General features: G+C 35.5%; 1 protein-coding gene across 5 annotated transcripts in view; it reads right to left on the reverse strand.

Moving 5' to 3' along the window:
* Nucleotides 1–17,514, reverse strand: part of LOC100679291 (nucleoprotein TPR) — a 344,349-nt gene that overhangs the window by 41,066 nt on the left and 285,769 nt on the right. For 4 of the 5 annotated variants that reach the window (XM_031921530.2, XM_031921529.2, XM_031921528.2 and 1 more), the window contains one exon: nucleotides 16,491–16,820. The exons of the other annotated variant lie outside the window; for it this stretch is intronic. In XM_031921530.2, coding sequence (XP_031777390.1) covers nucleotides 16,491–16,820 — 330 coding nt within the window. The remainder of the gene's footprint in view (nucleotides 1–16,490; nucleotides 16,821–17,514) is intronic. 5 annotated transcript variants of the gene reach the window in all.

Raw genomic sequence — 17,514 nt, forward strand, 5'->3', positions numbered from 1 at the left:
TGTTCATTTTGTTTATGAAACGTTTGTGATTTCCACCTTCGCCTTACATTGACCAAGAGTATATTAAAGCTCGACTCCAGAGCGCTGCACAGCATTCATTCAAGAACAGTCGAGTAAATCAGTGAGATCTGAAGGTAAAAAGACATTTAAAAAATGGAGCATCAAGAAGCATCCATTAACCAATAACCACGCCAGATGTTTTGTGCCTTCTTCCCGCTCAACAAGTCTTATTCGAAAAAGGCTATCGTCGGTCTGGAATACGATTTCTTGAACGATCCATACTTTAAACCAATGGTGCGATTATTAAATTCGGACTTCACTGGTATCGCTTTCTCATACGACGAGTGGCAAGACCTGAAGTCCAATTTCGCCGAAATCTCCAGTTATTTTTCTGAGGTCTCAGAGGATTCGTATACGCAGAAAATTCGTAGTACCGGATGGTCGATGAAGTGTACACGAGGATATCACGATAAAGCCATTATTATCGAAGATGAGAGTACACACAATCAGGCGAAAAGTGAATATTTCAGCGAAATATCGTGCTGAACAAGGTGGCATTTGAGTGCTTAAATGAATATATATCGAAGTGTATTGATATACGTCTTGACTGTTTATTAGCTATATCGGGTAATGTAAGCTTTGCGATACAAAAAATTGTAGAATACATTAAAATAAAAGTAGACTTGACATGGATGAGGCGCGAGCCACATATTATACACCTTCTATTGTTAAACAATATGTAAATTTATTCGATGACATAGTGTTGACCCGTATCGTAAACAGTGTTGATTCGCGCTCTGATCAGTTTGAAAATCAAACCACGCTTATTAAAAATGAGATTCAATATATACTGTACGAAATTACTTCATAACATATATACAATTTCATAGATTCTTTAAATAAAAAAAAAAATTGAAGCCTGATTTTATTCGTATTTCTCTACCATCCATACAAAAACCCATTCTCTTTTCTTTCAATCTCCATTTACTCGTTTATATATAATATTTATTGTCATTAAAATTTTAATAATAATCTAAAATTTTTTATATAATAAAAAATGTGATACTACATTCAAAATCTTTAATTCTTAAGGTGCCCCCCCAACCCCCCTCTATGCCCACAGTACGATAGCGGCAGGGAATGGGGGTCTCCTCTCCTCTCCAATGAAAACATGGGTATCAATTACATATAAACATTCCTCGGGTATGACATCACCAAGGCTCCGACGAGCCCCAGCATTATGGTGATGTTTGGGTTCGCCATAGTGCTAGGATAACTACTGTTAAAGTTAGTAAATAATAAATCTATGTATCAATGACATTAATACAATACAGTAGTTTAAAATATTTAGTTTTGTTATAATATTAATACGATTTGTATCTACATGATATCCATCAGTCAACCTATTGGATATTCACGTTCCCTGTAATATCATTTTAATAAAGTAATTGGTGTTGTAGTTAAATATACATATCATTAGATAATATATTAATAATATTGGCCTTTTATTGTTGGAAAGTGACAGATGTCAATCAAAACATTAAAATTTAGCATAATAGCATTTTTACCGCGCGCCAACACGGGCGAATGAAACTGTAATGCACACATGCATGGCGGACCGCGTCGGTAAGTAGCGCACGGGTTCAAGCACTGACTGTAGGTGTGTATCATCTAGTCCACTGTTTCTGTGGCACCGCCACAGGAAGGAGAAGCGAAGGGCTTCAATGACTGTCACAAAGAGTGGGGGGTAGTCGGTCCACCTCTCTATCTTACACCGTAGGAAGTAATAGAAAAAAATACAAAATGACCCAGAAGTGACCAAAAATAATTAGCAATGAACCGAAAATAAACAGGAAATGACAAGAATAATGTATATTTGCGTAAGTACGCCTAAGGGGTAAATCGGAATTTGATCAATAAATAATTGATAAAAATTTTAAAAAGTTTAAAAAGCATTATTCGTAAACTGTAAAATATATACATATATACATCTTTTAGTGTTAAAATATCAAAACATTTAAAATTATGTACAATTCTAATTGTATCCAATACTAAAAATCACATCAATATAAATCATTTTCAAAAATGTACATTAAAATAAATATTTAACGCGGTATACAGTTGAACACACTTCAAGGTTAATGTGACAGTTAAATTTTAATAAATAGTATATGCTATATGAAAAAACAAATCAAGTATCTATTGATCTATTATCTGTGTATTTTATAATATCTTATCTATTGATCTGTTATCTGTGTATTTTATAATACTAGACTTGGTGCAGTGCGCTGCGCGCACTGTAGTAGACTATAATTTCATTAACTTATTAAATGGAATATAAATACTTGATTGATATTTTTAATATTTGTTTTCTATCACGGAAATATATCAAACTTTACAATATATGATTCATTTCGCGCTCATATAAATTTCAAAATTGCAGCGGTTTCGTCGCCAACTTCCTTTTAAAATCTTAAGGTTATGTCTCGAAAATAGAATAGTCTCGAGAGTAGAATGTCTCTAGAATATTATAAATACACAAATTATAATTTGATATGTATTATAGTATTATATTACATTTTTAATATTAGAATCAATTTTAGAAATCAAAAACAAATCAAAAAATTCTAACGATACTTTTGACGCATGCGCACTACATGAGCCAATCATATTGACGCATTCGTGGCTTCACTTCATCCGGTCATGACTTTTTTTATATAGGGATCTTATCTATTGATCTGTTATCTGTGTATTTTATAATATCTTATCTATTGATCTATTATCGACAAGGTATTATACAATACTATACTGTTTGAATCAAATTTTAATTTTAGCAAAGTTTTTTGTGCTATTTTGATTTGATAAATATACAATGTCATTGTTATTCACATCCATCGGTATGATTCTTTCATAATGATGAATACAATTATTAGTTGTTTTATCAGCTAAACTTATTATTTTATTATCTATATTATTTTTCGATTGATTTTTAGCAGTTACTTTTTCTTTGTGTCGGCTTCTAGAAGAGTTAATGGATGATTGCTATATACAATACCTCAAGTTCTTCAATATTAATTTTATCATAATTTAATTTATATTTAGCATTTATTTTATTGCGTGAGTAACGTTTCTAATAATTGAAATTTCAGCAATTGTATCAAAATAAATTTTATTTTTATAATCTTTTGATATTAGAAAAAATGATAAAGTTGATGTATCATACATTCTACTTAAATTTTCTTTAAATAAAAACTGCAAATGCTATAGCAAAAACACCACAATCGTAAAAATTAGTCTGATACTCTACTTGTTCAAAAGATATGCGTAAATTATCTTTTTTTTTTTAAACAGCCTACCAATAAAAATTGTATGATCATTATCAAGACATTTTTTGTTAATACTATCAAAAATTCATATTATATTGTCTTTATACCACAAACAAATCCAGTGTCTGTTGGTACATAAACCAGAAAAAAAGTATTTAAATATATTTTATATGTCTATTAATAGGTTAAATATCAGACAATCTCTAAAAATTAACTGCAAATTGCAGATCATAAATCGAATAAATTTTTAAAATGTTGTTGAATTCAAGTATATATTTATCATTGAATTGACTTTCAGAAATAGAATAATTTCCAATTCCTTTTTAAATAAGTACATCTTGTAACGAGGTGCGAATCCGGGTAAATTCGCGCATTATTGAAACGCGACGTTGCGCAAGCGCGAGGCAAGATTCGGGGCCTTGCGTATAAGTCGCGGTCCGTCGGACAGGGAGATAGTTTCCGGCCATAGGTGCGAACACGTCAGCTCTCGTGTGTGAGACTGACCAAATCGAGCGACGACCGATAGCATGCGAGAGAGTGTGTGTGATCGCGAGAAGAATACGTCCCTGCCAACTTCTGCTTCCATAGGGAAGGACGACCTGACCTGTCGATCTGGGACTGAACGAGAGGACGTCGGCTCCTGCGAGCGAGCCAACGACACCGCCAGCGCAGAGTGTGTGTGAGTGGGTGGGGCGCGCCTACCGAGAACGGCGACAGCTAGTAAGTAACGGCCTTTCCGTTCGCGCGCGTAAGCTTCGCGAGATACTCTAGGTGACTCGGCGCACATTTGTAAAGAGACAATATTGTAAAGAGACAATATTGGCCGTACAATATATGATTTTGCTATTTTATTTTAATCGGAACAAGATTCATTTTTCTGAGTTGTTCTCTCCCGTTCCCTACATCCTCATTGCGAATACCGCCGCCTCCGCGAGCGTTACAACAAGCGGTTGTAACGCAAAACTGAGAAGCCGGCTCCGCACAGGAGAGTGCGGAATGATAGCACACGTGCAAACACGACGTTCGCGAAGCAGCTCTAGCAGCGAGCTGCATTGCAACGCGGGTAAATCACGGACGTTAAGAGAGTTCTCCGTCGCACCGAGGGATTGTGATCCAGTCGAGTATAGCCGAGTTTTCCCCAGAAAACGAACCCAATTACAATCTATAGTCATCATAAAGGTATCATAAATTGTCGTACAACAGCAAATTATATACTTTTTATTTTTATTTTCATCAAGTGTTCAGCACTAATTAATTGGTGTAAGTGATTTGCAGCATACATTTTTTTACCTCTTTTATAAACAAATGTCACAGTAAAATGTACTTAAACGCATGCAGTGCATGCGTAAAAGTGAATTTTACACACACTGTAAGTACTATTTTATGTATAATTATACGGTTATCATTTTTCAATCTAACATTTTTTCTCTAAAATCAATAGTTTACGAGATATAGTAAAAAAAAAAAACATAATTATACAGTTATTTTTAATAATAGCAAAATACCTTCAAATATTTCGAGGTGTAGACCCAAATGTTCTTATTCTTGAATATCAACCTAATAGATTCATGTTGAAAAATTGAGGGGATCTTGTAAAAATACACAAAAAATCGACTATATTCCTACTACGAATGCGTAGCGCATGAAATAAGTAGTTTTTTGTCCATATTAGAGAAAATATTTATTTCTCGAAAAAATTGTTAAAATACTTTCTTATGTAAAATTATACTGTTATCAATTTTTAATTTAACATTTTCTCTAAAACTAATAGTTAACGAGATATCGTCAAAAAACCATAATTTTGCAGTTATTTTTGTTAATAACAAAATACCGTCAAATATTTCGAGGTGTAGACCGAAATATTCTTGTTCTACAATATTAAATTGATAGATTTACGTTGAAAAATTAAGGGGACCTCGCAAAAATACAGAAACTTAGCTGGCCTGTGTATTAATTGTCCCTAGTGGAAAAAAATTCTGCACGTAACAGTTTGTATTTGAAGCGTGTGAATAATCTCAAAACACCGTGACTCTATCCCGACCGTTCCTGTGCGCACACAAAGCGATCGAAATCGTGGTTACTCGACACATTTGGATCGGCGTAGCCGTGCGCTCACGACTCCACCGTCCCGAATGTATTCCTAACCTCGAAATCCGTCACCGACCCGTTAAACCGATGCCGCACTGACATCGGACAACAGATTAAATAGAAAAATTTTTAATTTTTATAATAATTTTCAATTATGATAGTTCAGGTCTGGGATACCAGATAATGGAGGTTTATCGCAATAAAGATATATTTGTTCTTTATAACAAAAATAAATATAATCAAATAAATAAATAATAGAATATTGCGTATATCTTGCATATATTCTAAGTATCACAAAAATTAAATGGGTAAATCCGCTTTGATTTTTACAAACAAAAATAAACAGATATGCGTTTAAGTTGCGTAATCTGATTTGAATCGTATTGTTAGAAGAAGAGATTTTATGCAGATACGCTTAAATTTGCGTTATCTGATCATATTTGAAATTTTACAAGTTTAAATTATGTAATGAAATGTTTCTAAGTTATTTTGACAAGAATTAGAATTTTTCTAAGTCTAGGACTGATACGCTTTATGATGCGATATCGTGCCTGACTCGAAATTTTTATAAGAGTAGAAATATTTGAAAGTCTTTTACCTGCTCAAGGCATAAGTTGCTCAAGAGCAGGGACTAGGCGCTTTAGTTGCGCTGGCGCTTAAGTTACGCTTCGGCTAGTGAGCAAATACTGGCCGTGCGGGTCCTTTTATAGACCTCGGAGCGAGCGGGGATCGTGCCGCCGAAAATACTTTCACATTCACACTTTCACACAGACATTCACACCTATGTACAAAACCCATTCATACAAATAATTTATAATATGCACGCTACGCCGCCGTCGCCGCTTCTCCTTCTCTTGCGCCGCATATATATATACATATATATGGGACGTTTCACGTCAACCGGACCATCAGTGCACCCAAAATTTGGGTTAACCTAACAAGACGTTTGAGGTCTCAAAATGATCGTCTGGTCAAGGGCTTTTGAAAAAGTTCTGGCCTTTTCAAAAATCCAATGTGGCGCATAAAATATGGAGCCTGAAACCCACGTTTTCATAGCACATTCAACAAAAACAATAGTAAAAATGTTCTAATTTGTGAAATTCCCACCAAAAAGCATGTACAACTCATGATAGGACATATTATTGACAATGCTGACGTAATTCCAAAATCAAAAATGGCGGAATCAAATGCCAATGAACCTAGGAACAGAGTAATGTATGATATCGGCGAAAGCCATTTATCACCAGTAAAAACTCCACGAACGAGGAGCCAGAATTGATAAGAGTGCACAAAATGTCATTAAAGATTGATTCATTTGGCTAAATTATATATTTTTCTCATCCACACAGGCATATACATATACACAGAACAATAGAAAAATGTAAGTGCAAAAACCTCAGACAGATAATTCTAAATCTAATAGACCGGAAAAATATAAGATTCATGTGCACAAATGCTGATTCCGATAATACATTTATAACCATTTACCTCACAAACCCCCATATCGATACTTTAAATTGATCTAAAATCATTTGTTGCGGTAAAATTGGTTTAGTGGCGGTATAATGTCCGCCATTTTGGATCCACCATTTCGAATTTTGAAATGTCGAGGTTAAAATAATATTCAGTGACCCTGAAAACCCCCATATCGATACTTTAAACTGATAAAAAATCATTTGTTGCGGTAAAATGGGTTTGGTGGAGGTATAATGTCCACCATTTTGATTCCGCCATTTTTTGATTTTGGAATTCCGTCAGCATTGTCTATAATATGTCCTATCATGAGTTGTACATGATTTTTGGTGGGAATTTCACAAATTAGAACATTTTTACTATTGTTTTTGTTGAATGTGCTATGAAAACGTGGGTTTCAGGCTTCATATTTTATGCGCCACATTGGATTTTTGAAAAGGCCAGAACTTTTTCAAAAGCCCTTGACCAGACGATCATTTTGAGACCTCAAACGTCTTGTTAGGTTAACCCAAATTTTGGGTGCACTGATGGTCCGGTTGACGTGAAACGTCCCATATATATATATATATATATATATATATATATATATATATATATATATATATATATATATATATATATATATATATATATATATAATATATATATATATATATATATATATATATATATATATATATTATATATATATATATATATATATATATATATATATATATATATATATATATATATATATATATAGACACACACACACACACACACATGGTGTGTTGCGCGCTCTCCCTCTTCTTTCGGTGTTGCTGCTACCGCCGCTCACTGACTCGTGGCGCTGCTGAAGTTGCGCTGTCAGCTGTAGCGGGCTTATCCTAGTTGAAAATGGGAGAGCGCAATACTTGCGTAAAATCTAAAAATGTATTCAATAAATTTTAGTTTATATTCTGTATATTTTTTTGCGGAGCTTGTACGGGGCGTTACATAATCCCCTAGTGAAAATTTCTTAGAAATTGACAAATTTTCACTATACTCCCGGAAAAAAATGATTAAAAATATATTTATAAGTTTTAATAAAGAGATAGAAAGTGCTTCTTAAAATGTATGCACTCAGAGCTGTATATACCTCTTCTGTCGACCTTGGCACTTACTCTCCTCTTCAGCCTCGCCTCCTCCTTGCCAACTGACCTCCAAGCGTCCTCGAAGTCGAGCCGAACTTGCCGCTGCCAGACGCTGTTTCCGTACCCGTATGTAGCGTACGGGTTCAGCTGTTGGGTCGGCTTACGCAGGAGGGCATCGAGGACCTCATTTTTCCCCTTCGCCGAGGTTGTTGTGTCGGTGACGCACCCCCGTCGACCTAGGCGTGATAACGTGATCTCCCGGGTAGCTCGTCTCCTGTCCTAACGGGACAGTCTGAGCCAAAACGTCCACCCCGGAGATGAGCTGCGTGGATAAACCACGAAGTTGCGCGTAAGTTGCGCTGAGCGCTTAAATGTGCGGCCCATGGCTGATTTTTCTAAGGCGCTTTAATTGCGACCGTCAAAAAACTGACTGAGTCAGCCTAGCGCGAGCCCTTTTATGGGGAAAGCTGGAGCAGCTCTGAAAGAGGAGGAATGACAATGTTGTCATATTTTTGAATTTTCCCGCTTCTCGCGTATACTTAAAGTCTTAGGTTCGCTGAGAAAGTGACGTGGCAATGCTATGCGTGTAGTAATAAGAGGGGGAACTCACGGCTTTGCGGGCACGAGTTGTGTTGCCACGGGAGAGTGGGGAAAGAGAAAAAGACGGACTATAACTCCCCTCTGCATTCTTGAGTCCGGACTAGCCGTGCTGGCTTGTTTACATGTATATATACAGCTCTGAGTGTTCAAAACTCATGTATGAAATAAAAATGCGACTCTTTTGAGCATGATCATTTTTTCTTTACAATATTTCGTGAGTGAGAGTAACGAATTTTTCTATTGTGTAATCAAATAATATTCTATTTATTTAGGTTCTCTTTTATACTCTTTTAGATCATTTATGTGGAATCTTCCTTTTTCTTTTTGTTTATCGCGATCAAATAATAAATTAGTTGTATTGCCAATTTTTTTTTATTATTTCGTATGGACCTTCGTAAATTGAAAAAAATTTCGCAATTTTTTTATTGTCTAAATCTGAAATATTGTTTGGCTTAATAGAACTTAAATTAAACAAAAAATGTTTTCTTTTGTAAATTATATTTTTCTGCACGTTTTTGCGCTTTTGAAATTATACGTTCCGGAGCGAGATGAATTTTTTGTTCAAGCGGAGGTTCGACATCTGATTTAATTGGATGTATCCAATTTTTCCACGCACGTTTAGGTTTGATACCCATGTTTAATTCGATCGGAGTAAATCGTGTTGTTTCGTGATACGTTTCATTTATAATGGTTTGGATGATATTAATATATCCTACTCAACCGGTATGTTTCTCGCTAGTAAATGTAGGAAAAAATCTACCGATTTCCTTATTATTAAAATCTACCGAGCTCCTTATTAACTCGCTCAACGATGTTACTTTGTGGATGTCGGATAGATGAAAAAACTAAATCGATATTTTTCTCTCGTAATTTCTCGATTCACGCATTTGCAGTGAACTGTGAACCGTGATCACATGAAATACGCTTCGGTTTTCCGTATAATAAAACATAATCATTAAAAATTTTCTTTATCGCTGTATTACAAGTTTGTCTACGAATCGGATACAGAACGACAAATTTTGAAAACGCGTCTATAGTTACAAGTATATGTTTCATACCGCCGCGTCCGGTCGGTAACGGACCATAGAAATCAATGGATAACAAATCATGTGGCGCTGCTGGTATTATCGACTCCATTGGTGCTGTACATGGTCGTGTGGAAATTTTGTTTCTCTGACATGAGTCACAAAATGAAATGAGCTTTTGAGCTTTATGTCTTAAATTTTTTATATAGAAATCTTCTTGTAACATACGAATGACTTTTTTCGCGCCTACATGGCCATAAGTCTCGTGTGTTTCCAGAATAAGTATTTTAATCATTTCTTTTGGAACCATTATTTTGTATTGATTCGATTGGTTCTTTTTAGAAATTATATCATTTTTAATTAAATAAGTAGCATTATTGCTTTGATTCTTTTGATCTGAATTTTTTGTAAATAATTGATTTAAATATTCGTCATCGTGTTGTAACTTCAAGTAAGAAAATTTTGATAAATACAGTTTATTTTTAACAATGTCTTTGCACCTTTTTTTCTAATCTAACCTCAGTTATATTATCAACTATATGTTTGCACCTCTTTTTCTCTAATCCAACTTCAGTCATATTTTTAACTATATTTTAGCACCTCTTTGTTCTGATCTAAGCTCTGACATTATCAATTGCATCCTTGCGCCTTTTTTTTCTAATCTACTATCAGTCATATTCTCAACAATTTCTTACGACCTTTACATTTGTAATCTTACTTCGCTTATGTTATCGACTGCATCTATTTGTCTATTTATCTAAAGAATAAGAACTTATTTTCTATTCTGTATTCTTTCCTTTTTTTTAACTGGGTTCCACTCATATTTTGAAGCAAGTCAACTTCCCCTTTCTTTTACCGATCTGTATTTATATTATCAATTTAAATTCTTTTTAATTGTAAAGCGATCACGATTTGTATGATAGTAACTTCTATAGAAACTTCTTTATAAATAGACTTAGAAATTTAAATTGTCATGATTTTGTATGTCATATCCTGTGCCTATAGGACCAGGTAAAAAAACCGCTGCTAATTCATTGGCACGTAGCTTCCTATAACTAAATTTATAGGTCCAACTCAATTTATAAATAAAATATTGTTTTAATATAAAGTATATTTATGCTTTTTAAATATTTACAAATACATTTTTCTTAAATGCCAGCAAAACCGCGCTTGAAGGTATGGTTTAATTTAAATAACCCATATCCCAAAGAGTGAGTGAGAGAAATCGGTTTTTACATTTCAGCTCTTTACTTGAGAACCGATTAACGAAATCGTCTAAAATTTTAACAGAAGCTTTTTTTATGGTAAATCGCCAAATAAAATTTTGAAGCATTTGACTACATTATTTGAGAGATATAAGGAATCAAAAAATTTTCAAAAAAAACTTTAAACCTTGATATCTTAGAAACCATATAGGAATATGAAAGCTTCAAATGGTCACGACTCTTCTTGGTTTTGTACGCGTATTTGATTATAGTTTTTGAGAAGAGCGATGATCATTTACAGATCTGCATCTGTATTTTGACAGCAGATCACAAATAAAGATTTGTTTTTATATATTGACGTATTCTTATAGTATGAGAGAGGCCCGGGATACCAGGTAGTGGAAAGTCATTTCAATAATAAAAGTTTGTATAACAAAATAAATATATTTAGATTATAAGTCAGGATGAGAATATTGCATTAATTATTGCATATATTCTATGTCACAATATGAATAAATAAATCCGCTTTGATTTTTACAAATAAGATTTTGAATAGATACGCTTGAATTTGCGTTATCTATTTTAGTTCAAGAATTTTACAAGTATTTGACAATTCTTCGATTTTATTATATGTATAGGACTGATACGCTTTGAGATGCGATATCGTACCTAACTCGAAATTTTATAAGTATATAAACGATTCGAGATAATTCTAAGTTTTTCTCCCTGATACGCGTAAATTTCGTATCAGGTTTGACAGTCTAAATGTATATGTCTTTTGAAAATAGAAAAATTTTACAAGTTTGAGAAATATTCGAAAATATTCTTTAGTCTTAAGATTACTTAAGTCTTTTATCTTCTTAAGGCGTAAGTTGCTCGTGAGAAGAGACTAGTCGCATAAGTTGCACTGGAGCTAGCGAGCTAGTATGGGCTTTGCAGGTCCTTTTATAGGCCACAGAGAGAGCGGGGATCGAGCCGCCGGAAAAACTCTCACATTCATACTTGCACACATGCATACACACCTATATACAAAAATCTGGGAACTGGAGAGATTTTGGGAAAAGGTATATATTTTATGTGTTTTGGCTAAGTTTGTTGCGCAGCTTGTAACACCCCATACAAGCTCCGCAAAAAAAAAAATGAAAAATGAAAAACTAAAATTTACTGAATATTTTTTTTTTAGTTTATACGCGCATATGCTACACCTCCTCTCTTCTTCGATTTCCAGTATTTGTTACCTCTTGTTTCGTTTCCCAATCTGAACCTCGCTATGATGTCAAGCGACCCTCTCCTATACCCTCCTTCGTCGGTCAGGTGCTCCAAGGTTTCTCCTTGTTCTTTAAGCAGCTCTCTGATTCTCTTGCGTAGTTTTAGTCCCTTATCTCCTCTCTCTACTTTTGCCGTTGCGTGTCTTTATTTATCCTTTCGATCTCCACTTTTATTCTTTGCCCATCCTCTATCCTTCTTGTGTATTCTGCCTTTATTATCCAGCATTTTTCTAGCTCACTTCTTCTCACGTCCTCGACTCTTTCCTTCGATCCTCCTCTTCCTCCTCCTTCTTAAGCAACCTCCAGCATTCTACTAGGATAGAGTTTTCCTTCGCCCTGCTCAGTTTTCCCTCATATCTTATAGCCCTTATTCTTGCTCTCGTTTCCAGCTTAAATCTCTTAGTCTCCCAGTGTAGGATATGCGACGGTGTGGTCCTCTCTAGCCTTAATACTCATTTTATATGCCTTCTCTGTACCTTTTCTAGATCTTCATGACTTTTCCAGCCCCAAATCTCCATTACTCGCCCAACGCTCCATACTCCATTACACTTTGTACGAGTGTGTCGAAAAGCTTCATCCTGATCTTCCAGTTTTTCTTACATATAGCCTCCCCAATTCTCCATACCGTACTTATAAGCGCCGTCGCCTTGTCTTTTAATTTCTTTATCTGCTCCTCCTCTTTCCCATTTTCTTTCATTGTGTATCCCAGGTACTCGGATTTCTTCTATCTCTTCTTCGTTCCACTTAAATTCCACACACACACACACACACACATATACACACACACACTCACTCACACACACTCAACTCAGATAGCGGCTAAGATCACTAAGCTACAGAAGATCAGAATAAAATAGGTTAACTGTAAGATCCAGGTAACTAACCGCAAAAACGAGCCGCTTATGTGTTATAAATGTCAAGGTTTTGACCATATTGGTAGAAACTGCACAGTAACTGAAGACAGAAGTAAGCTTTATTTTAAACGTGGAAAAGATGGGCACAAAGCAGAGGAGTGTAAGAACCAACCCATTTGTACTCTGCAAAGGAGGCATAGGTAATAAGAGTGACCACGCAGCGGTTAGCTATGCATGCCCAGTTTACTAAGCTGCAGTAGAAGACACTGACAGACGAAGAGAATGAAAATAGTGCAGTTGAATATGAATCACTGCGCGACTGCACAGGACCTACTGAGCCAGTATGTCCGTGAGACAGGGATCGACATAGCCATCGTCTGTGAACAATAAAGAGACCTGGACAAACCATCGTGGGATATGGACAGCACTGGTAAAGCGGCGATATGGGCATGCGGAGACGCCGCTTTCCAGGAAAAAATGACAAGACGTAATGAAGGAATCGTACGCGCTAAGGTCGCGTACACATTTACAGCTGCTATGCTTCTCCTAACACATCGATAGAACAATTTAAACAACTGTTGGACCGGATAGTACAGGATGCTGTAGGAAGAAAACCGATACTGATATCAGGCAATTTCAACTCCTGGGCAATAGAGTGGGGCAGCCTAAGGACGAACGAAAGAGAACGAGCGCTATTTAAAGCATTCGCTCTCCTTGACTTGGTCTTCGTTAACCAGGGATGCTCTTACAAATTTTAAAGAGGAGACGCAGGGTCGATCATAGATCTCACGTTTGTTAGCAGCTACCTGATTGGCTTAGTTAGATCGTGGACGGTGAGCGAATATTACACATATAGTGACCACCAAGCGATGATAATGGAGATAAGAAAACCAAAATGGAGATCCAGCGGGAATACAAGGACGAAAAGAGTCGGTTGGAAAACGAAGGATAGAGATAAGGAAACATTCCTGCTAGCTCTAGAAGAAATACAGCTGTCTGGATCTGCGAATGATAAGGTCGAGCAGGTAATGGGAAATATTACCCGAGCCTACGATGCAACGATGCCGAGGAGGGCTCCCACTAATACACGACCGCCAGTATACTGGTGGGATCAAGAAATTAACGCTGCCCGCAGCGAGTGTCATCAAACCAGAAGACGGGAACGGAAGAAATACTACAAGACTGGTCGAGGTAGAGAAATAGTATACGCCCTAAACAAAAGAAATGAAAGATGCTAAACGGATACTCAAGAAAAATATCCGAGAAAAGAAACGACGGTACCTGAAAGAGTTACAGGACGAGGTTGAGCTGGATCTTTGGGGGCGACCGTACCAAGTGGTAATGAAGAAGATAAAGAGAGGTTATATCCCCCCTCCTAAGAGCCCGGAATTGCTATATCGTATTGTGACCAAACTGTTTCCCCTTCAACGGGAAGTAACAGCTATTCCTGAAGCGGAGGCAAATGACGAAATCATTCTAACAATCACCACATAGGAATTACTGGCTGCATGCGAAAGAATTGGAAACAATAAGGCTCTAGGCCTGGATGGCATACCCAATATTGCATTGAAACAAGCTATACAGACACGCCCCGATATATTTGTGGACTTGTACAATTCAAGTCTCGAAGAAGGTACGTTTCCTAAGAATTGGAAGAAGCAACGCCTGGTGCTACTACCAAAAGGAGATAAGCCACCTGGAAAAGCTGCCTCATACAGACCACTCTGCATGCTGGACACTCCGGGCAAGATTTTAGAGCGCATAATTGGCGTTAGAATGGACCAAGTCATTGAAAACCAGGCGGACTAGCGGAATATCAATATGGCTTTAGGAAAAAACACTTTACTCTTGATGCCGTAAGCTTAGTAGTCGACACCGCTAGAACTGCAACAGAAGGAAAAAGATGGAAAGGAGGATCCAAGAAGTACTGTGCTATTATGACACTGGATGTTGAAAATGCGTTTAACTCAGCCAGCTGAGGCAAGGTACATGAAAAACTACGGAAAAACGAGGTACCCGCATATATAAGTAGGATTATGTCTGACTACCTAAAAGACAGAACCCTTTTATATGATACAGAGAGCGGCACGAAAAGCTATCAAGTAACCGGACGAGTATAAGCCATTTATTGTAGGTAACGAATTGTATTCTTTGAAAATTATTATCTTCATTCGTCTATATACTGTTCGTGTTTCAGTTTCTAGTACAAACTTTATAAATCCTATATATTTCAGTTGCGATTCTATTATTTAAAATGAAAATGAACTGGATTTATTGCTTCCTCCTATAGGAAGCTTTGAAATAGTAAAATTTTGAGTTTCGTAAAAACTTCTAGAATAGTATATTGTGCAACTAAGGGGGAAAACGGGCTATTTCTAACAAGAGTGAGATTTGAGCACGAGTTGGAGACGAGAGCGCTGCAGGAGGAAATAGCTATTCCCTCCCGCTACTCAAAAGCACTCAAAATGAATTAAATTTTTGAGCGCTCTCGACTCTAACTCGTGCTCAAATCACACTTTCATTAGAAATAGCCCGTTTCACCCCCTAGTTGCACAATATATTATTCTAGAAGTTTTAACGAATCTCGAAATTTTACTATTACGAAGCTTCCTCTAGGTGGAAGCAATAAATTCAGTTCATTTTCATTTTAAGTAATAGAATCGCAACTGTAGTATAAAGGATTTATAAAGTTTGTACTAGAAACTGAAACAAGAACAGAATATAGACGAATAAAGATAATAATTTTCAAAGAATACAATTCGTCACCTACGATAAATGGCTCATAATTTTCCCAGTTCATATAAACATGATTTACAATTTCGACTCCAATTTTCATATAATTTTCTTCCGCATCGAACAAAAATAGGAAAAACAACGAAATAAGCAATTGCCATCCCCAAGGATTTTTTATCTATTTTGCATTCTAAAGTTGTATTCGATATTCTGTATCTACTATGTCAAAGTTATATAGATTAAAAGTAGTTAACTTTTGATATTAAGTACAGACGTCTTTATCGCTATTTGACTTACCGTCTCTCCCTTTTCAGTGATTGCAGCCTGGATGTAGTATTCACACACAATAATTAATACATAAAAAATCACGATTAAATTTTGAACGCAGCTAAAAGTAATAACCAAAGTGTAGGTACATATAACATAAAAAAGATCGCTAATGAAACTTTAAATTTGACCAAAACGTAACCAAATTTTCGACACGACGTGAATACAACTGACAAGCATTTGTTGTTATATGTTATTGATACTGTTGCTATGCATTATTTTATAACCATTGCGAGTTTAAACATAAAACATTTTTGAACACAATTATAATTAGAACTGCAGTAGAAATATTTTCAAGTTGTAAAATTACTTACTCATTTAAAATTAGGGGGTAGAGAAGTACCCCCTTCCTCCCATTAAATAATAATTACAAATGTATTGTGCTTTCAGACTTCTAAAAACACTTTTATACTTTTTAAGACCTTAAACTTTCACCTTTACGAAATAATAGACAGCTAATAAAATTCAATATTTACCACGAAGAGAGGACTGATTATCCCAAACTATTGGTGTTGGTCTTGCGCCGCGTGCAGTTCTAAAAGACGTTCTACCGGACCTTCTGGCAGTTGCGCTTCGAACTGTTGGTGCTGAACTACCTGATTCTGTCGCAGCTAAACCCATCGTTTTTTGTCTCGTATTACTTGATGGAGAAGCTTCAGCTTCTCGGTTTTCTTCATTAGTAGCATGATCAAGGGTATCGTTCGACGCATCTTCAGGAGTTTCTAACTCAACATCGATCATCTCTCCTCCAGTAGCTGATCCGGGAACAATGTTATGCAGTCTTTGATCATCATCTAGTTGATTAGCTGCATACAAGAAAATTTTAATATTTATAACTCGTAATAATAGGGCGTCATTATAATAGAACCTAATTTTTCTTCGAAAATAAAAAGAAAAGTGCAGAGTATGTGGTACCGGATTTGGAAAAACTTTAAAATCTCATATCTGATACGTCAAAGCAATTCTCTGATGTTTATATGATTTAAATAGTCTTAAACTATTAAAACATTGTCTACTTCAACTAAAATATTAGATAATCAGAATATTTATTTAAACGGATAAAGCGAAATGCTTACTCTTTAAACTAAAGTTTAAGCATTTTTAGACAGAGATAAGATAAGTAGATAAGAGATAGGACAGACTTAAGATCGGTAACATTAATCTAGTTAATAAATCTGATAAACTGATCAAGGTTTTCCATACACTGGAAGTAGATAAAAAAGGTACAAATTTTGGTTTAAGAACTACAAAAAATTTCACAATATTAAAATATTAATAAAAACAAAATTACGTTGCTTACTACAAATAGAAAAAATGTTATTGATGTCAAGAGCAAATCGATGGCTGAGTGAAATAAGACCGTATCCCAGCAGCGACTCCGAAAACGTCGTATCAAAGCGGCGCACAGTGGGAAATTTTGGTATATTTATAATAATAAGCGAAAAAAATTCAGTATTTTCATCGCTAAAATATTTCTAAGCATTCAAATCAAAATCCCTG

Source organism: Nasonia vitripennis, assembly GCF_009193385.2.
Source record: "Nasonia vitripennis strain AsymCx chromosome 1 unlocalized genomic scaffold, Nvit_psr_1.1 chr1_random0012, whole genome shotgun sequence".
Classification (NCBI taxonomy): domain Eukaryota; kingdom Metazoa; phylum Arthropoda; class Insecta; order Hymenoptera; family Pteromalidae; genus Nasonia; species Nasonia vitripennis.